This window comes from Neomonachus schauinslandi, chromosome 5 (genome assembly GCF_002201575.2).
Source record: "Neomonachus schauinslandi chromosome 5, ASM220157v2, whole genome shotgun sequence".
Taxonomy (NCBI): Eukaryota; Metazoa; Chordata; class Mammalia; order Carnivora; family Phocidae; genus Neomonachus; species Neomonachus schauinslandi.
In genome coordinates this window covers 52,984,493-53,012,462 of record NC_058407.1, presented here as the reverse complement: position 1 = coordinate 53,012,462, position 27,970 = coordinate 52,984,493, and the positions used below count along the sequence as shown (strand labels likewise).

The following is a 27,970-nucleotide window of genomic DNA, read 5'->3' as shown; positions in this document are numbered from 1 at the left end:
CTCTGCGACGAGCAACGAAAAGACTAGTGTCTCAGAGCTCTTAAAATTTTCTGCCATATCTTAGCCGTCCCCACGCCCCCCGGCCCGCCCCACCCTCAAGCGTGAGTGAATGCGCAAATAAGGGTTTTCAGGCGCCTGTGAGAAAGAGGGAGGGAGGCAGAAGTCGAGGATGGACGGGGCGGTGGCACCGCTCTTGAGAGAGAGGACCGAGAGCCCCCACAGGGAAGAGTTAAAACCTGGCTGTTCCGAGCCAGAGGAGTCCAAGGCGAGATGCTGGACGCGCGGGGGCCGATTGGGGGCAGCAGACCACGGCAGCGTACTCCGTCCGCCCCCGGGACCAACTCTTGTCCCCAGGCGGCCCCCCCGCCCCAACGTCTCTTTTGGTTTCGACCTGCCGACTGGGAGGGGCCGCGGGACGCCATTCCCACAATGCTCTGGGGCGTGCCGCCGCCGTCGCTGCCGCCTCCGCTACCGCTAGTGGAAGAAGATGGCGGAAGGCGGAGCGGCGGATCTGGACATCCAGCGGTCTGACATCGCGACGCTGCTCAAAACCTCGCTCCGGAAAGGGGACACCTGGTGAGAGAAAGGGGTTGAGGTGGCCGCGGTTGCGGGAGGATGATGGAGAACTGGGCGGGAACTGCGGGCTGGTGTCTTTCGCTAGTGACAGGTGCGGGCAGGTCCAGCGGCGGCCACACTGGGCAGCAGGATTTTGGCTGCTTGCGAAATGTTGGGGCAAAGATTGGACCCGAGATGAGGGCCAGGGTTCGTGGCTTGTCGGGGCGTGCTGAGAGGCTTCAGAGGAGCGGCGACGGCGACTCATACAGTTCTTTTCGTCCTCTTTCCTTCCGTAGTGCCGCTCCCACCTCAGGCCTTCCCGAATGATAGGTTATAGTCGTTCGGCGTGAGTCTCTCAATTTTTGACAGGTCCAGGTCCCGGGGCTTATCAAGATCTTACCCTCTTTCCTTCTCCAGTCATTTCCTTTCCCGGCATTGTCGGCATTCAAGTTCCTTGTTATTCTGATTCTTGTATTCTTCCGGGAGGCAGGCTGCAGGATGTTTGAGGTTCGTACTACACAGGTGGCATGTGTCAGGGCGCCACTTAAGAGAAAGAAACCCTAGTTTCCAGTTCCTTGTCAAAAGGAGGGAGAGGAGTACGGAACCTTAGGCTAATGAGAAATACCACGTGGTCTTGTGCTTTAGTGGAGGCTTGATAGAAACCGGCAGCATTTCTCTTAGAAGCGCAGCCCTTCCCTCCTGTTTGAGGGATAACGTAGGCCTGCAAAAAGTAGATAAGTCCACTTGAGGTTTAAGTCACTTGCTAATATTCAGACTTATAAAATACCAAAGGATATACTTAAAACACTGAAGGAAGTATGTGTAGTTTTTAATACTTGTCGGCCGTAGTAAGTGGTATTCAGAATAACTTAAATATGTGAATATGTAACATAAAGAGCTGTTTATTAGGAAAGACAGTGTGCTTCTTTACTATAATAACAATTATTTTCATGTCCCATTGTGACCGTAACAGTGGTATATAATTTACAGAGTGTTTTTTCCACGTACTCCTCTGACTTAGTGGAAGGAACATAAGATTTAGACCTAGTTAGATCACCGTTTCACCACTTAACCTGCAATATGACTTTGAGGAGAGTTAATTTAAGTCATTGTACCCCGATGTCTTCATCTATGAAATGGAAAATAATAATTTCATTGTAGGGGTTTTATCTTGGTTCAGTGGAACATTCTGAAATATTATCTGTTTATGAGATAACATAAAATTTTAGTTACTTTATTGTCACCGCCATTTACTTCTGATAAAATGCTGTAGTATTAGGACATTTTCAAATAAGCTAGTAGATGGCAGTCTTGGGACTTGAATTTAAGTATTTTGATCTAAGTCTTGGTACTTTTTTCCTACTTTGTTAGGCTACGTAGATTCTGTGTTTATATGATAAAAATCCCTAAGGGTGTAAGCATACACTTGTTGCATTACAACAGAAAATATGATCTTTAGATGATTTAATAATCATTATTGTTCATGTAAATGTGAGATGTTTATTCCTGTGCAGGAATTGGATACTTCCTAGGACACATGTTTACCTTGGTCTGTGGATTATTAAAGTTAAATTAATCCTTGCTTTCTATGTTTTGTCAAAGAACACTTAAAGATTCTTAATTCACCTAGCCTATCACCACCTCATAAAAAGATAGATGTGGATTTCCATAAAATAGAAATCTATAAGTTTAAATATGGCTATTATTCAGATGGATATTCTTTTTTAATGTATGTTTTTGGTATTCTGAGTAATAATTGGTGGTGTTGACACTATGGGATGATAGGAACAGTATGTGTATTGGGGGCATTAAACTTTGACATTTTTCAAATAAAAGTATTTTTGCTTTTTCACAAAGTTACTGTAAATCATTTTAAAGATCTGTTTTAAAGAATACAGGAAGTCCATAAATTTGAGTCTTCTCAGTGCTTTCATTTTAAAGAAAAGGAAACTGAAGCCCACATATTTAGATAACAGCAGAATGTGGAAATTTTTTTTTTTTAAGATGTATTTATTTGAGAAGGGGTGGGGAGGGGCAGTGGGGGAGAGTCCTTTTTTAAGCAGGTTCCCCACTGAGTGGGGAGCCTGACGCGGGGCTCAATCTCACGACCCTGAGAGACCCTGAGATCACGACCTGAGCTGAAACCAAGAGTCAGATGCTTAACCAACTGTGCCACCCAGGTGCCCCAGAATGTGAAAATTTTTGTCCTTGATTGATTACCCCTCTTAGTTAAAGGAAAAAAATGCAGGAGCAGGATGGTACTGTGGATTTGAAAAAACCAATTTGGTTTATATGTAAGCCAGTTAATTTGCAATTAGGTGAAATCTGTCAAAAAAGGAAATAGTTTAGAGCAAAAGTTTGATTCAGAGTTTTAGGGAGAATAATTTGAGAAGTACACATTTCATTATGTATGCATGATTACAGAACTGGTAAAGATTTAATAATTGTTACTTGGGCTCATGTTTTTGGGACTCATTAAAACTTGTTTTTAACTTGTAAAAAAGTTATTTCTATTTTTAATGTCTTTTTAAAAGATGTTTGGATTAGTCATTTATGGTTATTTGGGCAAATCCAGTCCGCTGTTTTATAGCTGAAATGGGCCATATGCAGATGGGACATTATCTTGGTATATGTGTGTAACCATCTTGAAAAAGACTGATGACTATTGAGAAAAAAACGGAAGGTTTACTATAAGTTTATTCTTGAAAGCTTAATACTAATATTTGATGTTATGGTCAAGTGCCTTAAAATGAACAAACTAATGAAAATGAAACTATTTTCATTAAGTAGTTTGTAAGCACTTTTTGAATAAGGATTGTTTGATAGTTCTCTGGTAGATAACTAACACTTAGGCAATATTTGATTCTGCTTGAAAACTAGTTTCTGTTTATTTGTAAATAATGAATGATTTTTATCTGCCGACTGAGTTTCTAGAGATGAAAGTAAGTACACAAGTCTGAGATGAGGAAGAACAAACTTTATGATATGCTTAATACTAGACTTTATAGTGACAAGTCAAAATTGATGCAGGAGAGTTATACCTCTTAAAAAGGTGAGGTATGAAAGTGACACTGATCTGCATTAGAAGGAGTATAAAGTAGTCTCATAATGCTGTTTCTTAAACTGTATTTTAGCTCAAAGGAGGTATTCAGAAAACCATGAACAACATTAAGATTGTTTGAATTTAGTAACTATAGAAATAAAGATAAAGAAACTAGAACTTGTTTAACTTAGATTGAAAGATAAATTGATCTTCAGATACTTGGTTTCTCTTGATGAGACAAAAGGAAAAATTATTTTAAGTACATTACATGTTAAGTATATTAGGGATAGAGGAACCTATTTAAGGGGGATGGGTAATTAAATAAATGAGTTACAAAGACAAGTTGTGGGTTAAGGAATACTCTCTTTGGAGATATAAGTAAACAGATAACTACAGATCATCAAAATCACTGCTTTATTTCCCCGTTTTTATTAAATGTTACTCTTCTACCAGTCATTTTCACTAGTTTTTTATGTATGATGTTTTAAATTTTTATGTATGTTCAATGGTATTGCATAGCTAACTTTACAGATTAAATTTTGTGTGTCATTATTGCATAAACCCTAATAACTCTAGTAGATTTAAGGTACTTCATAGAGTAACTTTAATTTGTATTTAGAGTCATTTCAAATATGTATGGTATTTTTGTTTCAATAAATAGGCAAGGAATAGTCCATCAGATCATTGAGGTTTTCAGATTAGAAGACATTCAGTTTTAGGGCTTTGCTTCGATTCCTACTCTTTTACTTAGAAATCTTTTGAGGCTTTATTTTATATGGTCTCTTATGTTTCTGTAACTTTGATTAACACTAACAGAAAATAACCTTAAAATGACAAATCAGCTCATAATGTAAAGGGACACTATTAATGTAAACTCCAAATTGTTTAGTATATACTTGTTCAAGAAATTTTTACATTATTATTACTATAAGTATTAATTTTAGTTGTGCCAAAGTGTTAACCACTAAATTAGGGTATATATCACATCATTTGCAGGAAATGAGACCAGAAAGCAAAATGGGTTTTTTTAGTGTTGGTAAATTGGTGAAAATAAGGACAGAAATAGTGACATTATTAAGGTGTATTTTTTACATTTTAGTTGCTTAAAATCTAGAAAGGCACTTTTTCCTAATTTAAGCCTTATTATAAGTTTTTAAATCACTTCTAAGTTGTTAGTGAATCCAAAATTAATGTACCTTATTTCCAGGAAGATCCAGAGCTTTTTAGTCTGTGATTTCATTTATCTCTTTCGTGACATTCAGGCTTTATTTTTTTTTTTCTAAATCATACCATTTTCCCATTAGCACACATAAGGTACTAAATAAATGTTCTTTTTACAGAATAGTTTTGTGACAAACATTTATCTTGCTCACACATACGTATAAGAAAAACTTAGTTTGTCAGGCCATGATGTGTAGTATTATATTTGAAAACACCATGTGCTAGGTACCATTTTAAGTACTTACATATGTTAACTTATTTACTCACCACTACACTTCTGGGGCACTAGAATGTGAATGTGCTGTAATTCACATTTGACAGAATAGGAATCCTAGGCTCAAGTGTTCACACCATAATATGGGATTTGAACCCAAGTAATTGGGGCTTTAATTCAGGCCCCAAAATCACTTATTTTGAAGATGCATTTTATTTATTTTTTTTTCAAAATTTTATTTATTTATTTGACAGAGAGAAACACAGGTAAAGAGGGAACACAAGCAGGGAGAGTGAGAGAGGGAGAAGCAGGCTTCCCATGAAGCAGGGAGCCCGATGTGGGGCTGGATCCCAGGACCCTGGGATCATGACCTGAGATGAAGGCAGACGCTTAACGACTGAGCCACCCAGGCGCCCCTGAAGATGCATTTTAAAATGTAGTTCCACTTCAAAAGGAAAAAAAAATGAACACTTTTTCTTTTTAAGTGGAATCTATTTTATATTTAGTAGCAGAATTCTACATAAAACTTGTGTTTTATGACTGATCAGTTTAGATACGATGGAGTATATAGAAAATCTTAGCGTCTTGCTTCTGGAAAGCTGTTCCAAATGCTTTATACTTATGCAGCTTTTAAAATAAGTGCTTGGGGCGCCTGGGTGCCTCAGTTGGTTAAGCAACTGCCTTCGGCTCAGGTCATGATCCCGGAGTCCTGGGATCAAGTCCCACATCGGGCTCCCGGCTCAGTGGGGAGCCTGCTTCTCCCTCTGACCCTCTCCCCTCTCATGCTGTTTCTCTCTCTCTCTCTCTCTCAAATAAATAAATAAAGTCTTTTAAAAAAATACCTATCTTTCTCAAATTACTCCAAAAAAATAAAATAAAATAAGTGCTCTTATTTACCTCATATTACAAATGTTTGATGAGTTCAGAGTTAGTTTAAATACCTGGTTTATAATGATTTAAAATACTAGATATTATCAATATCTTCTTAGTATTAGAAATGTTTTGGGGCACCTGGGTGCCTCAATAGGTTAAGCATCCGACTTTTGATTTCAGCTCAGGTCTTAATCTCAGGGTGGTGAGATGGAGCTCTGAGTCAGGGTCTGCACTCAGCGCAGAGTCTGCTTGTCCCTCTCTCTCCCCCTACTTGTTCTCTTTCTCTCTCCATCAAATACATAAATAAAATCTTTTTAAAAAATGTTTTCATGCTGTCACTACTCAAATATAATGCAAACAGTATTTCATTAAATTATTATTCCTTCTTAGTTCTTCCTATATAGAATTATTCAGCAGTTACTAAAACAATTTTTTCTTCCTTGGCTCATTTTGGTTCGTGCCTTTTATTTTCATTTCCTCAGTTTTCACTGTAATTCATACTCTCTGTCTTATATTTTTTCCCTTAAAGTCATTTCTCCATACTCTTTTTCCATCTGTTCTTTAAACAAGGGAATGTAGTTCCTTTCAGTTTTATCATCCAGTTTATACAGAAGTCACTACTAAAGAAACCTAGAGGGGCGCCTGGGTGGCTCAGTGGGTTAAGCGTCTGACTTCGGCTCAGGTCATGATCTCAGGGTCCTGGAATCGGGGAGTCTGCTTTTCCCTCTGCCTCTGCCGCTCCTCTTGCTTGTGCTCTCTCTCTCTGTCTCAAATAAATAAAATCTTAAAAAATAGATAAATTAAAAAAAAAGAAACCTAATGATCTCACTTTTGGATACAGATTAAAATGACATATCTGAAGGAATAATTAAGAACTGCTCCTCAAAAAGAAGTAAAAAAGGCCAGATTGTAATATGAGGCAGAAAACTTCTGTAGAATTAACCTGTATTTGGTTATACCTACAACATTTTTACTGCTTCCATCAGTAGGATTTTACATGGTTTCCTTATAGATCTTCCCCACAAAAGGAGGGTAATGACTACTTTTTCTTCTCCATGAGGAGGAGAGCTAGCTGTCTCTTCTCTCCTATTAGCTTTGAGAAGACCCAGATGTTATGTGGTAATTCCTTACTGTTAAGAAAAATCGTGTAACAGTAGTAGCCATAGAAAGGACTTCCTTTGTGAAAGAAGTCAAAGGCTCTCACAGGCAAGTCTAAGAGTGGCTTTGAGGCCAGGCTGTTCTAAGTTTTAGAGAGCCAGTTAAATCAAAACCTGGAGCACTAGAGACAATTAATTACTTGAGTGAAAAGATGAAGTTCCTTGAGTAAAATTTTGCACAAAAAAATTAAGAATAAGGGTGAAATCTGATCATGGTAAAAGAGAGCTGATAATTTGGGTTGCTTTATATTGTTTAACAGCATGTTTTAACAAATTTATATTCACAAATTTGAATGGATTTCAAGCTGTAGAAACTTAATTCTCTGGAGAGGTATAGTTAAGTAGTTACATGTACCATATAGTTATGGTGATGGTTAAAAAATTACTACATGTTAAGAGCTTTACACATATATGAAATAAGTGATAGTATTCTCATTTTACAGATACAAAAACTGAGGTATAGAGTTATATGTACATAGTCACACACTTGGGTCAGTGATAGAGCAGAGATTCTAACCTAGACAGTCAACTCGAAAGCCTGCGTTTTAAACTGTATTGCTTGCCTGTGAGTGATAGAGCCATACCCATATTATGGAAGCAACTTTTTGAGAGATGAATACTTTGAAGTTTTAAAATCAGGCAGTGATCGCTTTGGCATATTAAAGATAGCATTTTCATCTGTTATCACTTGAGGAGCCTATGGGATTTTCTGAGGCTTTCTCCTTGGTTTAGCATTCTAGTCTTAGCACTCTTATTTCTAATTAATGTAGCTCTGCTTTGATACTGATGGTTGGTTCCCATTTCTTGAAAATTATTTACTCATTTCTGCCTCATAGGGCATTATACATCATTCATATTATTTCAAATACAGTTTACTAATTCCTGACCTTCACTTACTTCAAAACCTAGCTCAACACCAATCTCTGGGGGTGCCTGGATGGCTCAGTTGGTTAAGTGTCTGCCTTCGGCTCAGGTCATGATTCCAGGGTCCTGGGATCGAGCCCTACATTGGGCTCCCTGGTCAGTGGGAAGTCTGCTTCTCCCTCTCCCACTGCCCTGTTCTCTCTCTTTCTCTCTCTCTCTCATTCTTGTGCGCACGCACTCTCTCTAATAAATAAAATATTAAAAAAAAACCAATCTCTGTAAAATCATCCCTATTAATCTCATCCAGATATATGTCCTTCCACTCTTAAAAAAAAAATAACAGCTTTATTGTGATGTAATTCACATATTGTACAATTTTCCCAGTTAAAATACACAGTTTACTGGGTTTTGGTATACTCACAGAATTGTGCAACCATTACTTCAATCAACATTGGAATATTTTTTATCACCCCCCCCCCCAAAATCCTCCATACCTATTAGCAGTCCCCTACTTCCCCCAATTTCTCTTCAGATCCCCCTGCTCTAGGCAGTTAATCTACTTTTAGTTCTATAGATTTGGCAATTTTGGATATTTCATATAAATGGAATCATGTATGTGATTTTTGTGTCTGGCTTCTTTCATGAAGTATTAGTACTTCATTTCTTTTTATTACTGAATAATATTCCATTGTATAGATAATATACCACATTGAATTCATCCCTTCATCAGTTGATGGACATTTGCGTTCACATTTTTGGCCCTTATGAATATCTTGCTATGAACAATTCATGTGCAAGTTTTTGTGTAGACATAACTTTTTGTTATATGTACATACATACTTTTGTTTGTGTAGACATAACTGATTTGTCTTGAGTATATACCGAGGAGTGGAATTCCTGGGTGTTTAATTTTTTAAGGAACTGATAGGCTTTTTTCAAAGGTGGGTGCAGCATTTTACATTGCCATCAACAGTGTATGAGGGTTCCAGTTTTTCCACATCCTTGACTGTGCTTGTTAATGTCTTTTTTTGATTACAACCATCTTAGCATATGTAAAGCGGTATCTCGTAGTTTTGACTTGCATTTTCCTAATGGCTAATGATGTTGCACATCTTTTCATATGTGCATATTGGCCATTTGTATACCTTCTTTGGCAAAATGTTTACCTAGATCCTTTGCCCATTTTTAAATTAGATTATTTGTCTTTGTATTATTGAGTTTTAAGAGTTTATGTATTCTAGACACAAATCCCTTTTCAGAGAGATGATTTGCAAAATTTTCTCCCTTTCTATGGGTTTTCTTTTCATTTTCACAATCTTACTTGGCCTCCTTCCTGAGTTCCTTTTTTGTCTTAGTTTAGATGTAAAAAGAGGTCATAAAAATTAGTTCCTGCTAACTGATGAATTTAATGTGCAAAGTAGAAAATAGGTTGGAAATGCTTGAAATTTAAAATGAAGATATAAAGAGATTAATCAAGCCATTGTTTTATTTGAAAGAACTCAATAGCTTTCAGTTAAGTTTTACTGAAACAATGAAATCCTGAATTACAGTTTGGTACTTTTTAAAAAAGCCTGTGAATTATCTGGCTTATAATGATTTAAAATGCTAGAAATCATCGATATCTCCTTTAGTATTGAAAATGTTTTTATGCTCTTGCTATGTAAGTATATCATTAAATTAGAGAATTAATCTTAGAGTGAATTAACATCAAGAGTTGTTTATTCCGCTAATTCTGCATAAGATAGTTATACATGTTTTTCTGAAATTGTGTGCTACATTGGATTAGGCTGAAATACTTGTGTATTTTCTTAGTTGTAGAAGAATGTTTTATATCTACTTTGCAGAGAAAAAGGTAGGATTTTAAGAAATAAATGATGTTATATATATGTCATATTAGGAAATTAAGCAGGAATTGCCTATCTAAAAGTTGTAAGTATAAATGTACTAATCAAAAAAGAAAAGAAAGAACTATGCATTCATTAGCTCTATGATTTCTTAAGTGCAGCTGCTGAGATATCCGCATTCTCCATACTGCTTTTAAACTCCTTTATGTCTAGGGCTGTTTCTCAATCATTTATTGGCCTGTATATATCTTTCCTTCAATTTGCTTTTGGTGTGTATAAAAATAGTATAAACTTTTAGAACTCTCCTATCTTTACCCCACCACCACCAGAAAAAGAAAAAGAAGAAAAGAAAAAAAGAAAATTTGGCCTTTTTAGTTGTTATAGTAGCTTTTCAACATTTGAGGACTGTCTTAAAATTGACTCAAATTTGTGTGGGGTCCTAAAATTGACCTATCTTCTTTGGAGCCATTGAAAACTATTCTGTCCTGACCACAATACAAATTGTCTTTCTTGATGCCTTCAGAATATTTAGCACCATATAATTTAGACCTTTTTTTTTTTTTAAGATTTTATTTATTTATTTGACAGAGAGATAGAGAGCACAGTAGGCAGAGAGGCAGGCAGAGGGAAGGGGAGAAGCAGGCTCCCCGCAGAGCAGGAAGCCTGATGTGAGACTCAGTCCCAGGACCCTGGGGTCATGACCTGAGCCAAGGCAGCAGCTCAACGGACTGAGCCACCCAGGAGCCCCTAATTTAGACCTTTTTGAAGTACTTGTAGCTTTATGTGAGTTTTTATTTACTAAACATTTGATTTGTGTTTGATCCTCCCAGTAATCCTTTGAGGTATTCCCAGTGGTCTTCATGAAATGTAAATCAAATCTTATCTCTTCCCTGCTAAAAATCTTAGAGTGGCTTTCCATTACACTTAGGATAAAATCCTTACCATTACCTTAAAGACATTGTATAGTCTCGGTCCAGTCTACCTCTTTAGCCTTATGTAGCATTTCTTATCCCCTTGTCATAAACTCCAACATCATTTAGTCAGTTTCTCCAAGATAACAAACTCCCAAAGTTCTGGTCCTAGCACATGCTGTGCCTTCAGTCTAGATAGCGTTTTTCTTCTTCTTCCTGAAACAACTCGTATTCATATGCTAAAATGTTAGGTTTTCAAAGAGGCTTTCCTTTATTCCTAATAGGGTCCCCTTTATATGCTTTCATAATTTCCTGTTTCCCTTCACAGCACTCACCACAATATTTTACTACATATGTTAACTACTTAATATCTCTCTCCTCCACTGGATTCTGAATTCCATGAACATAGGGACCTTGGCTATTTTGCTAGCCATCTATTCATATGGAATAGTATATACATAGTAGATCTTAAATATTTATTGAGTTAATGAATGAATTACCATTTCTAAGATGAACAGGCTAAAGGTTTTAGCACTAACTTCTCTAAAAACCTCACAGCAAGTAACGTTAGAAAGAGGATGTTGGAAAAAAAAGAAGAAAAGAAAGTGGATTTTGGCCTAGTACTTTTTTTTTTTAGTATAGTGACAATTCTATACATTATGCTTTGTTTACCGCAAGTGTGTAGGTACTGTCACCATACAACACTGTTGCAATATCATTGACTATATTCCCTATGCTGTACCTTTTATTCCCATGATTTATTTATTCTGTAACTGGAAGCCTGTATCTTGCACTTCCCTTCACCCATTTTGCCCATCCCACCACCACTAGATGTTTTCAATAGTATGTCATTAAATGAGAGAATTAATCTTAGTGCTTCCGTCTGGCAACCATCAGTGTATTCTCTGAATTTATAGATTTGATTTTGGTTTTTGTTTATTCATTTGTTTTTTAGATTCCATGTATAAGTAAAATCATACAGTATTTGTCTTTCTTAGTTTGACTTATTTCACTTAATATAAGTAGCCTAGTACTTTTTCTGTAGTAAATTTAGTATATTTAGTAAATTTAGTATATTTACTCTAGTCTGATTTCAGGAGGTAAGAAAATTTGTAAGCGAAATTAATCATGAAAACAAATTGAAATTAAGTGTGCAAAAACAATTCATCCACAGTTTACCACCATTCTAGAAAACTTCCTAAAAGAAAGACGGTGTTCACTTTTTGTGTACTCCTAACTGACGTGAAAATAAGACTCTCATATGGGTGTAGTGGCAAAGATCTAACATTTACTAAAGATGTTTATGTTCCACTTTGAAAATACTTATTTTCTTCATAAGTAAAATGGATAATAGTTACTAAAACATGCCTTTTGAATAAGTATTTCAGTTCTTAATTATAGCTTGGTAATAACATTTTGATATTCTTCTGTTTCACTTTTTGCAGAGAATCCTTATTGTTTCATAAAGAGGGGGATAGTATATGATTTTAGTAAGAATCTGTTACATCTTTAAGTCTTTGTTAAGTAAATGGGATTTATAGTAAAGTTTAACATAGTAAAAAAAAAAGAAGCATTGAATTTAGAGTTGGAAAACCAGAGTGTTTTGAAAATGGGCCCTGCATTACTCACTTAATAGAGTTGTGTTGCATTGATAAGTCACATATTCTGAGTTTTGGTTTCCCCAACAACTGAATAAAAAAAGGAAGGAAAAAAAAGAGGTTACTGTAACTATAAACTAACATGAAAACACTTTATACAAATCTTTTTATAAAGCATTTATATTTTGTTATTAAAATTAAAATTCTGATTTAAATAGTAACATGTTCATATTTATGTCTTTAAAATGTCTGTGGCAGCAGAATGTAGGGCAAATTGGAAGCAGTAAACTTAAAGAGGAGCGATAAGTTGGGCAGCCATTGCAATAATCTATGCCACTAAAAAATAATAGGGAAGGGAGGTACAGAACTAAGGTACTTTTTTGAAGGTACTTGGTTACTAGATGTTATGGGGTGAGGGAAGGAGGAATACAGGATAATATTTTGCTTTCTGGCTTGGGAAATTAAATTATTGATGATATTTATTAAAGGACCCCTAGAGAAGGAGTAAATATAAAGGTGTGAAAATGATTAATGAGGTTGGAATGTATGAAAAATCCAGGTTGACATGGACCAGTAGGAATTGGAAGTATTTAAAGATGTGAAGACTGGCCCTGGGATGCAGATTTTGGAATCATTGGTATGAATTAAAATATCGGGGGCACCTGGGTGGCTCAGTAGGTTGAGCATCTGCCTTCGGCTCAGGTCATGATCCCAGTGTCCTGGGGTTGAGCCCCACATCTGGCTCCCTGCTCCGCGGGAAGCCTGCTTCTCCCTCTCCCACTCCCCCTGCTTGTGTTCCCTCTCTTGCTGTGTCTCTCTCTGTCAAAAAAATAAATAAAATCTTAAAAATATATATATCATTGGAGAGTATGAAGAGTGAGAGAAGAAATTAGCAACTCTGTGAAGAGGTTGCCAAAAAAAAAGAATAAGAAGAGTATCCCTACACTCTCTTCCAAAAAAAAAAGGGTAGAATCACATAGTTTAAAAAGAATTGATGAGGTACATAAAATTATGAATCTTTTGGATTTGTGATAAATTTTTGAGGGTTCTTTGGGGTAGGAAGACCTCTTGTACTAGGTTGAAGAGTAAGTGAGGGTTGAAGAGTAGAAACTTAGGCTTGGCTGTAAGAACAAGTCAGAGAAATGGGAGTGGATAGAGAAGGAAATGAGTGTGAGAGTTGGGAGGTGAAAGGGGGGGAAAGGGTGAAAGAATTGGCCCTGTTTACATGCTGAGTGGGGGAAAAAAAAAGACATACCAGGAGAAACAAGAGTAGGGGCTGTTAATGGGGTAAGCCTCTAAGGAGGCAGAAGGAAATTAAATCCAAAGCATAGGAACAAAAATAATTAGCCTTGGATGTAAGGAGGGTTACATCCTTCACTAATTTATGAAGGAATCAGGTAAGATTAAGGTGGGGAGCAGGAGAGTTGCACAGAAAGTAGGGGCTTCTAACTTCCTCAAAAAGTAGGGCAGCAAGGTTGTCTATTCAGCCTAATGGGTGAGAGATTGGCAAAAGTTTTGAAATTACTGGAAATGGAGAAGGCTATCTGGAGATATGCTGGAGGATTGTGGGTCATCTCTGAAGGATTTGAGAGATTGAAGACCATAAACCTTTATCTCCATAAGATTTTCTTTACTAATTTTTGAACCCAGATAATATTAACATTAGGATAAAAATTTTTCATATTGGTGTACTAGTGTGTGAGAGTCATGGTTAATGCAGGTGTGAGGCACTCATAAATTCCTTGTAACCCACTGAAACAGAGGGAAATTGTAGTGATTAAGCTACAGCCAGAGATCTCCATCATAAATAAAGTAATCTTGATCATATTTTGGTACATGTACTTCATGGCTTTTTATATGGGAACACAGTGACATGTCTCAGTATTCAGAAATATTTCACCTTTGGTCTCATCTATAAGGCATAGATTCCTTTGTGCAAAAAACTTAAATTGTTGCATTTGTCACAAAGCAATTAATTACTCTTCTGTACTTTGGGCTCTCTGGATATTTGTGGATTAGTATTTAGATGAATTTTAGATGGTTGCAAATCTATAATGTAATACTTCATACTAAAACTTAAATCAGCTTAAGATCAGTATATGTGTCAATTGTAGGATTTTTTGTTTTGCTTATATTATCTTCCCTGATATCAAGGGTTATAATCTGTACTTTCTGGTTTTTATGTGCTTTTTTTTTTCTTTTGAGATGTCACACAATCAGTTCTGCATTTCTGGTTTACTTACTGGTTGCTCTAGTTACCAAAAAGAAATAATTTCTTGAGAATGAATATATTATTATATATCAGAAACATAATTTGATAAATTTAGAAATAATCAAATCATGCTTTTTCCAAAGAAAATTCTCTAAAGCTTATGTAAATTTTTTATTAAAATTTAATGCTAATTCATGTTGGAAGAGATAAGACAGAAAAAATAAATAGTAAGAGGTAACATAAACATACAAATTTCTTTCAAAAATACATAGTAAAACAAACTGCATTTTGTACATTTTGCTATACATATTTTTATCCCAATTAAAAAAAAACCTAAGGGCGCGCCTGAGTGGCTCAGTCCGTTAAGCGCCGGACTCTTGGTTTCGGCTCAGGTTATGATCTCAGGTCCTGGGATTGAGCCTCACATTGACCTGCACACTCAGTGCAGAGTCTGCTTGTCCCTCTCCTTCCCCCTCTGTGCGCCCCCCCCCGAATAAATAAAATCTTAAAAAAAAAAACCTGAGTTGTATTTATAATTACTTACTTTTATGCTTGAAATGTCTTTTCATTTGTTGACTGTCACTTAACTTTATCAGTTTTGACCTCAACATTCAATCTATACATTTGACTCCACTTCATTTTTGTCCGTGTATATATAAACTATTATCCTATGTTAAGTAGAAAATATTAATTATATTTAATGTAATATTTCAGGAAGAGAGAAGAGTATAAAGAAAAGTATAACAAAGTATTTATGCGCACATATCTTAGTTTAAAAAAAGTAAAACATTACAAAAACAGTTGAATGTCCCTGTGTATGTTTCCCTAATCCCATTACCTTTCCTCCGTTGCCAGAGGGAGCCACCATCCTGAAACAGATTTTTATTATAATTTTAAATTATTTATATATTATTTTATTTAGTTTTATAATTAAATTATTGAATTATTTTATGTATATATTTTAATATATATGCGTGGATTGCAAATAGTATATACTGTTTGTGGCATGTTTTTAAATTTTCTGTAGTTAAACTGTGCATCTGTTATCTTTATATATTTGTTATATTACATGTGTCCTTTTGCAATTTTTTTTTGTTCAACATTGTAGTTTTGAAATTTATCCTTAACACATGTAGTTGTATTTTTCATTATAATTTTTGTGTAGTATTTTTGGGTATGAATAATGGATATTAGGTTTTTTTCCACCTTTTCATTGTTAAAAATTATGCTGCACAATATATTCTTATAGTTATAATTTTGTAAATATATACAAGAGTTTCTGTAGGGTAAAACTTAGCAATGGCAGTACATGATTGTATGGTATGTACATCTTTATTCTTAAAAGATTATGTTGCCAAACTACCATCCCAAGTGAAGGTTCTAGTTTATTCCCCCTTTGGCAGTATACAAGTTCCTATTACTATACATCTTTTCCACAACTTGATATTGTTGACACATGTGCACATGCTTATGTTCACCAGTTTCATGAGACGATATTTGTATTTTTCCCATTGCTAATGGGATTTAGCATCTTCTCATATGTATAGAGGCCATTCTGATTTTTTCTTCTGTGAATTGCTTTTTTTCCCTATTAAAAATTTTTTTTTTAATTTATTAACTTAAAGGAGTTCTTCATGTATTCTAATCCTTTGTCAGTTATCTGGAGTATATGTATCTACTCTAGTCCGTATCTTCTCTCTTTACTTGGTGGTGTCTTTGTTGAATGGTAGCCTTTCGTTTTAACCTTCGCAAGTTTATCAGTCTTTATCTTTAAGGTTTTTGCTTTTTGTCTTAACTCTTGTATATTCTAAGGTAATGAGGATTTTCTCATATCTTTTTTAAAAAATTGTACTTTTACTTTCACATTTACATTTTTAATCCAACTATAACTTATTTTTGTACAGTTCTGCTGTAACATGGCATGTGTTCCTAAAAACCACCATGTTATATGCAAAATCATGCAATAAAAAACACAGGGCATATGGGAAAAATGGGGTTGGGACACAGCACTCAAAAAAACTTTGTCAGAGAAACATTAAAAACATAATAAAAATGGTAGCACAGTTTTACATATGTTAAATGGTTAAGAAATACATAACTACCACAATAAATATGACATTTTATTTTGAAAAGGATAAAGTTAACTTGTAGAAAGAAGTACGATTTAAAGGGTTGCAGCTTGAATTATTGCAAAGTGGTGGAAGGAAAGTTTTCTTAAATCTGCCAAGAAGTTGTAACAGCCGATGTGGGGAGTGTGACTCATAACACACTTGAAGATGTTTGAATTGTTGGGGGTGCCTGAGTGGCTCAGTCAGTTGACTCCTGATTTTGGCTCCGGTCATGATCTCAGGGTCATGAAATTGAGCCCCACATTGGGCTCTGTGTTGGCGTAGAGCCTGCTTAAGATTCTCTCTCTCCCTCTTCCTCTGCATTCCCCCTCTTAAAAATTAAAACGTTTGAAGTGTGTGTGTTTTGTGCATTCCTATATGGTTCAGTACAGCTGAGTAGTTTTCTACATTCACCTTGTGTTTGTTTCAGTTAGGACTACAGTAAAGCAAGCTAGGCACTTAGGGGGGCAGAATTTAAGGAGGCGCTTCCTGTTAGGGTTCCTAGGCATCTCATTTGCCTCACCTTAGTCCTGGCCCTGCTTGTGGATTCAAGTAGTGCTTGAGCATATACTGAAATTTGTGTTATTGTTCCCTAATATACCAATCATCTTTAACATATTCAAGTTTTCAAAACAAGCATTAGAGTAGAACTGACTGCATATGTGAGGTAAAGCTCTATTTTTTCCCCATATACTTAGCTAGATCATTTCCCACTAATTCATAATGATGCTTTTGGTGTATATCATAGTTCCCCATATACATGAATCCAATTCTTGTTTCTCTGTGCTGTTTTCATTGGTCTTTTTTGCTTCTCCCTGTGCCAGTATCACATTTTTTAATCACAGGTCTCACACTAACTTTGTAATCTTGGTCAAGTTATTCCTGTGTGCCTATGATTATAAGAGTACCTACATTATTGGGTAGTTAAAGGAATAAATGAACCAATATATTAAAGTGCTTAGAAATATGCACCTAGCCCAAGAGTAAAGCTCACATGTTAATTATTTTGTTATTAAAAGTAATTTCTTTAACTTAATAAGCAGTCTTGATATCTTGTAGCCTGATTTTGCCATCTTATTTCTCCTTTTCCATACTGTTTGAAAGGAAGTGGGAAAGGCTTATGGGAGGATTCCCTGAGAAAGTGACATGTAGGCTATCTGAAAGATTATAGGAATTAAATAGATGTTGGGAGCAATAGGAGTATAGTTTAGGCAGATGGAGCCATAAGGCAAAAAATGGAGTGTCTAGTAACTGAAAGAAGGTTATTGTAGTTACATCTCAGCAAAGAAAAATGGTACCAGTTGAGACTAGACAGGCAGGAGTAGATAGATCATGCAAAACCAGGTAGGCGATGTTAAGGATTTTAGACTTCATCTTACGATCATAGTTATAACTGTTTATAAAGATTGTTATTTCATGCCTTTTATTCTTTCTTAGGGGTCTAAGAATAAAAGTCATGAAATATCAGTCTTTACAAATAGTTACAGCTATTTAAAAAAAAAAACAAAAACCTTGGGAGCTATAAAATTGGCCCTATCTGGATCCTAATAGCATACCAAGGATTAAGAGTGCTGTTGAGAATGTTTAAGTCGGGTCTTTGTTCATTTACTTGTAATCTTTGAGAACTATTGATTCTGTTGTAGGCTTTTACCAGTTGAAATTGAAGATTCTTACGTTTTGGCAGATTCACAGATTAGGGGTAGAGTTTTTACAACAAATCTATGTAAATGGCTTAAAATAAATTTTTTTTATTTAGTTCACTTCATTTAATATTGTTGTCTTTATTGAGTACACGTAAGAAGTCTACATATTATTTCTGTAATAGATGTTTCTGTTTTTTCCTATATTTCCCCTCATGGTTCATTACCACAAAATTCTACAAATAAGATATAGGTGGCCTATAACAGAGATATGATGGTCTTTTCAGTTGAAAGCAGATAAATATCCATCAAGTACAAGAGTCTCCTCTCATAATAGTATCATTATACACAAAGTAGTCACTTCAAGATCTAGGAAAGAGAGTTGAACTAGAAATATAGCAACAGATGAATACTACCCAGTGCAAACCTCTGCCGTACAGTAGAGGATTTATTAAATACTTTGGGAGATAAAACCCCATCTTTTAGAAATATATTTTAAATAAATATAAATAGAATTTTGATAGTATTTCCAAAATAGTTTTAATGTCAGTTTTATAAATCACATTGTTATTTATAGTGTTACTGTTAATCAATAAATTCAACACAATTCCAGTCAAAATCTTAATCGTATTTTTTGTGGAACTTGATAAACTGACTCTAAAATTCACGTGGAAGAACAAATGGCCAAGAACAGTTAAGGCAATTTGCAACAACACCACGCTGGGGGAACTTGCCCTAAAAAAGAAATCAAGGTTAAAGTAATAAAGATAATATCAAATTGGCATAATGATAAAAACAAAAATAGATGGAACAGAGAAAAGGCCACATAGTATGACATTAATTTGCAAAGAAAGCAAATGAAATGTCTGAATATTTTGTTTAAATCGCAGGAGGGAGTCTAAAAAATTTTTAGTGGATGATAAATACTTAAGTATAATTTTCTTTATTTAATATGTAAAGTTATTGCTGATTTAATCTCTTTATTTTAAAAATAGGGTTTTCCTAAGACTTAGTCTCTGAACTTTTTTTCTTCATAAGTCTCAAATTCTACAATTTGGGGGCTGAATTTCAGTTACATAATCCTGACAGTAGGTTTGGAGTACTAGTGTATAGATAATTCTGCAGTACCCACTTTAAGGAAATTAAACTGCTGATGAATATTCTCTAGGAATTGTGGGATTTTGTTAAATTGGTGCCTTTGCTTCAAACAAATAACTCTATAACTGTAGGATTTCATTCCTATACTTAGTGCTGTGTGTAGTAAGCACAGATATATTAGAATGATCTCCAAAAACACTTGATTACCTATGTTAGTACACATGTGGGCTTTTAAACATCTTGTTAACCTTTACTTTTGATTTTGTTTGTGATTGAACCTGGTTAAGTATGGGAAAATATTCCTGGAAAAGAATTTAAAATAATTATGAATCCATGGCAAAGCAGTATTTCATAGTGGGTATAATATAGTCAGAATAAATTTGTAAAGTTTTTTAAGTTTATGAGCTTTCTTTACTAGAGCACCATTATTTTACTTTTTCTGTTGCTGGTCATCTGATGAGAGGCCAGTTCGTAGGTACTTGAAAATAAGATGAATATAGTTTCAGTAATGCTTACAGTGCTTGGTGTACCACACTTCTGAAACCAATAAAAAAAAAATCTATCCTGCCTGCCCCAGCAGATTTTATGAGAAATAGATGGAGGCAGTATTGTTGTTATTAATTTTTGTTGGTAAAGAAGCTAACTAAAGTTTTTAAAAATTTATTATTACAATTATTATAATTGGTCTTGCAAACCTTTAATAATCCACTTTCCTTATCCCCAGAAAGAGAGAGTAAAATATATAAAATAAACGTACTGTCTTTGTAAGTTTTTTGCCAAAGAACCATTTTGGTATTTCTTTATATTTTGCCATGTTGTACTTTAAAATTTTGTTTTGATTCATATAATTCCCATTTGAATTTTTGTTCAGTTGTCAAATATTTTATGGAATAGCTATTACATTTTCTAAGAGGTATTGTTAAGGATTTTTTTTTTTTTTAAGATTTTATTTATTTATTTGAGAGAGAGAGAGAATGAGAGACAGAGAGCATGAGAGGGAGGAGGGTCAGAGGGAGAAGCAGACTCCCTGCCGAGCAGGGAGCCCAATGCGGGACTCGATCCCGGGACTCCAGGATCATGACCTGAGCCGAAGGCAGTCGCTTAACCAACTGAGCCACCCAGGCGCCCAAGGATTTTTTTTTTTAATGTGTATGTCAATACTTGTCCTCATTAGTAGGTATTTACAGAACAATAGAAATAACACTGTATAAGTGAAATTTTTTTTTCTAGATTGTAAGTCACATTCCAGTTATTCTCAATAATCCTTTGAAGTAGGCATGTACTATAATATAAAATGAAGTATCAAAAATAGATAGCTTCTCTGCTATTCCTATGGTTACAGGTATTTTCCTTTACTGATTTCTTTTCTTTTTTTAGGTACCTAGTCGATAGTCGCTGGTTCAAACAGTGGAAAAAATATGTTGGCTTTGACAGTTGGGACAAATACCAGATGGGAGATCAAAATGTATATCCCGGACCCATTGATAACTCTGGACTTCTCAAAGGTCGTTATTTCCTTTCTTCAGTCAGGTTGTAAATGTGTTCATTTGAATATGTTATAGTCAATATGTAATAGGGAAAATGTTAATGTAAATAAATTAGAAAATTTTCTTTTTATTATAGATTTGACCTAATGAACTCAGATTATTCTGTCATAATTAGTTATTACTCTGTATCATGACAAATTTTTTCATTTATCATGTAAGAAAGGTTTATTATTGTTTAACCCTTTAAGTGAAGAATGTAAGTTAGAAAGCACCATCTTATTATTTGGGGGAAATGCTGTATTGTTACTGTTTTTCCTAATGGACACATGACTTTCTTTTTAAGTTGCGGAGCATTGATATATGTTTACATTCTTGGAATTTTGCAGCAGTCTTCTACAACCCTCACTACTTACCAGTCTTCTATACCTCTCATTACACTTGAAGAGAATAAAACATAAGTACCAGAACTTCCATTTCTGGCCAAGATGGAGTAAGAGGGACTAGATTTACTCTTCCACTTGAGCATACTAAAACCTTGACAGAATATATAAAATAACTGTTCTCAAAACATTGGATATCAGGCAACAAAGAATAGTGATCCTTCAGAGATAGGAAACGAGGTAAGCTGTATGATTGCCTCAGCTTACTGCATTGATAGAACGTTCAAGACAAGGCACCGAAGAGGAAACCCATGTAGAGCCTGGCAATCGCCCTCAGTGAGGAAAGAGTTTGGAATCCAGGTAGACCCCGCCACCAGAGTTTTCAGGGCAGAGTACCAGATAGGAATGACCAGCAAAAAGAGACAGAGGAGACAGGGCGCCTGGGTGGCTCAGTTGGTTAAGCGACTGCCTTCGGCTCAGGTCATGATCCTGGAGTCCTGGGATCGAGTCCCGCATCGGGCTCCCTGCTCAGCAGGGAGTCTGCTTCTCTCTCTGACCCTCCCCCCTCTCATGCTCTCTCTCTCGATCTCATTCTGTCTCTCAAATAAATAAATAAAAAATCTTTAAAAAAAAAAGAGACAGAGGAGACAGAGAGACACCTAGAGATATACAGAGGGTCTCTCTCAAGTCTTCAGGTGAGTGTTGATCAAGCTCATGTATGTGAGGGGGCTGCCCAAGGACATGGAAGAACCACCTAAAAGAATTAGAGGGAACAGTCATTGGGGCTAATTTAGGACCAAGAATAACGTGTTCATAGCAGTTAGAGTGGAAAACCTTATAATTCATGGAGTATACTACTGAGAACAGTTTTGCCACTGTAATTGGGCAAAATTAATCCTCCTGTCCTTCTAATCTGAAAGCGTCAAACTTTACATCTTAGAACAAAATGCAAAAATACTTGGAGGGATACAAAAATATCCAGCATCCAATCAACAAGATAAAATTTGTAATGTCTCGGATCCAACCAAATATTACCTGGCATGCAAAGAAGCAGAAAAATATGACACATAATGAGGAGAAATGTCAGTGTTTAAAAAAAATGTTTAAGTAGAAAAAATGAACAAATGAAACAAATACAAAAGAGCAAGATGGTAGATTTAGATTATTCTTTATGAATAATCACATTAAATTTAATAACCCCAATTAGAGGTAGAGATTGGATAAAAAATAAGACATAACTATGGGGATGCCTGGGTGGCTTAGTTGGTTAAGCGTCTGCCTTCAGCTCAGGTCATGATCCCAGGGTCCTGGGATCGAGTTCTGCACTGGGCTCCTTGCTCAGCAGGGAGCCTGCTTCTCCTTCTGCCTGCCACTCCTTCTGCTTGTGCATGCTCCCTCTCTCTCTCTTGCTGGCAAATAAATAAAATCTTAAAAAAAAAGACATAACTATGCACTGTCTACAAGAAAGCCCCCCTTTTAATATAAAGATACAAATGGATTAAAAGAAACTGAAAAAGGTATGCCATGTTATGGTAAGCAGAATTCTAAGACTGACTCCCAGTGACTGACTTTCTTTATAATCATCTCCCCCTTTGAATATGGGTAGAGCCTGTGAATAGGATGAGATAACATTCCCATGATTATTTATGTTGTATGGCAAAGGGAGATTATTCCAATGGTTTTAATCTAATCACAAATGCCCTTTAAAAGCAGACTGTTTTCTAGCTGGTGGCAGAAGTCAGAGATTTAAAGCATGAGAAGTACTTAGTGCATCGCTGCTGGTTTGAAAATGGAAGAGGCCTTGTGACGAGGAAGGTAGGCATCCTCTAGGAACAGAAAGAGACATGGCCCACAGCCATCAAGGAAACAGACCATCTCAGACCTGGCACCATGAAAAACTGAATTCTGCCAACAATCTGAATGGACTAGGACGCAGATTCTTCCCCAGAGTCTTTAGATAGGAGATCATCCCATCTGACATCTTGATTTCTGCCTTATGAGCCCTAAGTAGAGGATCCAGCTGAGCCCACCTGAACTTGTAACCCATAAAATTGTGAGATTGTAAATAAGTATTGTTTTCAGGGTGCCTGGGTGGTACAGTTGGCTAAGCGTTTGACTCTAGGTTTCGGCTCAGGTTGTGATCTCAGGGTTGTGAGATCAAGCCCCGTGTTGGGTTCCTACACTCAGCGCAGAGTCTGCTTAAGACACTCTCTCCCTCTCATCTGCCACCACAACTCTCTAAATAAATAAGTAAATAAATAAATCTCTTTTTTTAAGATATTGTTAGCCCCTGCATTAGTTTGTTATGCAGCAAATAGAAAAGTAATACATGTGCTAATACTAATAAAAAAAAAGCTGCAGTGGCTCTATTATATAATTATATAATATATGAGTATATAAATAAAATGAGAGTCTCAAATCAGTGATGTTGGTTTTTAAGAAACTAAGAACAAATTAAACCTAAAGTAAACAGAAGAAAAGAAAGAAGAAAGAAGAAAAATAAGTTCAGAACAGAAATTAGAGAAGAGAAAAATAGAGAAAATCAGTGAACCCAAAAGCTGGTTCTACTCAAAACGAATATAATATGATGTGTTGGTTATAAAAAAGAAAATATAACTCGTTCTTTGTGAAAACAATAAAATTGATCCATGTCTAGTTTGATCACAAGAAAAAGAGGAAAGACACAATTACCAGTATCAGGAACATGAGAGACATAATATCAGTATGGAATACACAAATATTAAGAAGACAATAAAGGAATATTATGAACTTTATGCCATTAAATTCAGTAAATTAGATGAAAACGACCAAAGCTCATTCCAAAAGAATAGATTGCCTGAGTAGCCCTGTGTCAAGTACAGAAATTGTTTAACATTTTTCACACACAAAAACATCATCAGATCCAAATAGTACCACTGGTGAATTCCACCAAATATTTAAGGGAGAAGTAATACCTACTTTACAAAACTCTTCCAGAAAATTGGGAGATAGTATTTCCCAACTCATGCTGTGAAACCATCATTACCTTGATACCAAAATCTTACAGAGACATTTTAAGAAAACACTAGACCAATATCTTGTCTGAAAAGAAGTTTAGTAAATCAAGTCCAACAATGAAAAGGATATATATGTCGTATAGAAATATATATTTAAAAGGTAACATATCATGTAAGATAAAAGAGTAAAATAGAAAGAAACGTCCTCATCTTCATAATGGGCATCTATGAAAAACCTGCAGGTGACATGAAAAAGGCAAGGGTGTCCACTCAGCTCTTCAGCTGGCATTACTGGAGGTGTTCTACCCAATGCAGTAGGCAAGAAGAAGAGATAAAAAGCATACAGATTGTATAGGAAGAAGTAATAAATCTGCTTTATTCATAGACAGCTATGTCCATGGAGAAAATTAGATTGAATCTAAAAAAAAAAAAAAAAAAAAGCTTCTAGGGGCGCCTGGGTGGCTTGGTCAGTTAAGCGTCTGCCTTCGGCTCAGGTCATGATCTCAGGGTTCTGGGATCAGGCCCTGCGTCCGGCTCCCTGCTGAACAGGAGGAATCTGATTCTCCCTCTCCTTCTGCCCCTACCCGCTGCTTGTGTACTCTCTTCCTCTCTCTCATGCTCACTCTCTCTCAAATAAATAAAATCTTAAAAAAAAAAAGTTTCCAAGGACTAATAAATGAGATTGTTTTATGGGATATAAGATCATTATTTAAAAACCCAATTGTATTTTTATATGCTAACAACGAACTAGCATGAATAGAAATTTTAAAAATACATTTTATAGTAACATCAAAAAATATAAAATATGGATAAATCTGACAAAATACATGTAAGACCTATACACTGAACACTAGAAGACATTGCTGATAGAAATTAAAACCTAAATAAAGAGAGGGATCCTGTTGGTGGATCTGAAGACTCAATATTGTTAAATTTCCCCCCTCAAACTATAGATTCAACACAGTTTCAAATTACATTTCCAGTAGGTGTCTAAAAAATTGAGATAGAAAAAAAATTGAGATTGAATTTACCTACCTGTCATAAAATTTATCCTTTTAAATTGTACAATTCAGTGGTTTTTAGTATATTCACAAAGTTGTACAGCCATCACCACAATATTTTTATCACACCAGAAAGAAACTTTGTACCATTAGGCAGTCACTCCTCATCCCCTCTTAAAACCCCCAACCCTCAGCAAACACTAATCTACCTTCTGTCTCTGGATTTACCTATTTTGGACATTTCATCTATATGGAATCATATAGTATGTAGCCTTTAACATTTGAATTCTTTCACCTAACACAAAGTTTTTCAAGTGTCATCCATGTAGCATGAATCAGTACTTCATTCCTTTTTATGGATGAATAATTTTCCATTGTATGGATACACCACATTTAATTTATCCATTCATCAACTTATGGACATTTGAGTTGTGTTCACTTTCTGGCTAATGATGCTGTGAACATTTTCACATACAAATTTTTGTGTAGTTACATATTTTCATTTCTCATGGGTGCACACTTAGATGTACAATTCCTAGGTTAGATACTAACTCTATATTTAACTATTTAAGGAATTGTCAGAATGTTTTCCAAAATAGTTGCACTATTTTATTTTATTTTTTTTTTATTTCTAATTTTTGTTTAATTTTATTCTTTTTTTTTTTTAATTTTTTTTTTATTCTTATGTTAATCCCCATACATTACATCATTAGTTTTAGATGAAGTGTTCCATGATTCATTGTTTGAGTTGCACTATTTTAAATTTTCACCAGCAATATATGAAGGTTCCAATTTCTCCATATTCTTTTGCCAACACATTGTCTGTCCTTTTATTATAGCCATCCTACTGCATATGAAATGGTACCTCATTGTTACTTTGATTTGTATCTCACTAGTGATTAATGATGTTAAGTATCTTATCTGTACTGCTTATATATCTTTTTTTGGAGAAATGTATATTCTGATCCTGTTCTTTTTATTTATTTTTTTAAAGATTTTATTCATTTGACAGAGAGCAAGAGCAGGAACACAAGCAGAGGGAGTGGGAGAGGGAGAAGCAGGCTTCCCCCTGAGCAGGGAGCCTGATGCGGGGATCGATCCCAGGACCCTGGGATCATGACCTGAGATGAAGGCAGACGCTTAACAACTGAGCCACCCAGGCGCCCTGATCCTGTTCTTTTTAATTGGACTACTTGTCTTTGTATTCTTATGTTTCAAGTGTTATTTATATATTCTGGATACTAGCCACTTATCTGACATAAAAGATTTCCAAAAATTTCCTCCCATTCTGTAGATTGTCTTTTACTTTCTTGATGGTATCTTTGAAGCACAGGAGTTTTTAGTTCTAAGTCCACTTTATATTTTTTCTTTGGTTACTTGTGGTTGTGGTGTCAGAATGTATCACCTAATCCAGGTCATACAAGATTTATACCTATGCTTTACTCTAAGAATTTTATACTTTTAGCTGTTATATTTATGACTTTGATCAATTTTAATTTAATATTTGTATGTAGTGTGAGGTAAGGATTAGTTGAACAGATTAGAGAATCCAAAAGTCAATCCACATATATGTGGTCAATTGATTTTAGGCAAAGATGTAAGAGGATTTCAGTAGAGAGAGGGTAGTCTTTTAAACAAATGCTGCCTGAGCATTAAGTATCTGTTTGCAAAAAAAAAAAAAAACAAAACTGAATTTTGATCTGTATCTGGCATCATATATGAAATAAACTCAAAACAGATCATATAAACTATAAAACTTACAGGGAAAAAATAGGAGAAAATCTTTGTGACATTGTGTTAGGGAGCTTTCTTAAATGTGATATAAAAAGCACAATTGATAAAAGAATGAACTTTAAGCCGTTAATTGTGTTTGACCAGTAATAAATGATACTGTTAAAAGAATTAAAAGACAAACAAACTATGGTGTGGGAGAAATATTTGCAGACTGCCTAGTTGATAAAAGACTTGTATGCAGAATGAAGAATTCTCAAAACTATATTAACGTAAAACCTAGTGGAAAATGTAGACAAAAGATTTGAACAGATGCTTCACCAAAGAAAATGGAGTTTTCAAAAACTGCAAAGATACATAGCATCATTAGTCATTAGAGAAATGAGGCTTAAAGCAACAATGAAGTATTACTGTATGTGTATCAAAATGATTGAAATTTAAATGAATGACCGATACCAAGTGTTGACAAGGATGTGAAACAAGTGGTGCTTTCATACACTGTTTTTGGAAATGAAATAATCAGGAAATTTCTCAAAAAGCTAAACATAAGTTTACTATAGGAACCAGTCATTCCACTCCTACATATTTACCCAAAAGAAATGAGAGTGCATATCCATACATGAATACTTACACACAAATGTTCATAGCAGTGTTATTTGTAATAGAGAAAATTGGAAGCAACCCCAAATGCCCATCAGTAGCTGAATGGATAAGCAAATTATAGTATATTCGTATATAGAGTTGAAAGGAATGAAGTATTGATATGTAAAAACAACAGTGGCTCTCAAGATAATTATGCAGTGTAAAGGAAGCCAAACAAAAACAGTGCATCAAATTTTTATATAAGATTAAAGAAAATGCCTTTAGTAATAGAAAACAGACATAATTTTCTTTTTTTTAGACAAATCAGATTTTATTTTATTTTTTTAAAAACATTTAAACTCAATTAATTAACATATAATGTATTATTGGTTTCAGAGGTACAGGCCTGTGATTCATCAGTCTTATATAATACCAGTGCTCATTATATTATATGC

The 27,970-nt window shown here is 35.2% G+C and overlaps 1 protein-coding gene across 2 annotated transcripts in view; it reads left to right on the top strand.

Annotated features, from left to right (window-relative positions):
- Positions 1–436: 436 nt before the first annotated feature.
- Positions 437–27,970, top strand: part of USP15 (ubiquitin specific peptidase 15) — a 127,758-nt gene continuing 100,224 nt past the window's right edge. The window contains exons 1-2 of one of the 2 annotated variants that reach the window (XM_021678691.2): positions 437–576; positions 20,716–20,843. In XM_021678691.2, coding sequence (XP_021534366.1) covers positions 488–576; positions 20,716–20,843 — 217 coding nt within the window. In that variant the 5' untranslated portion in view covers positions 437–487. The remainder of the gene's footprint in view (positions 577–20,715; positions 20,844–27,970) is intronic. The other variant, XM_021678692.2, reaches the window with a different exon arrangement.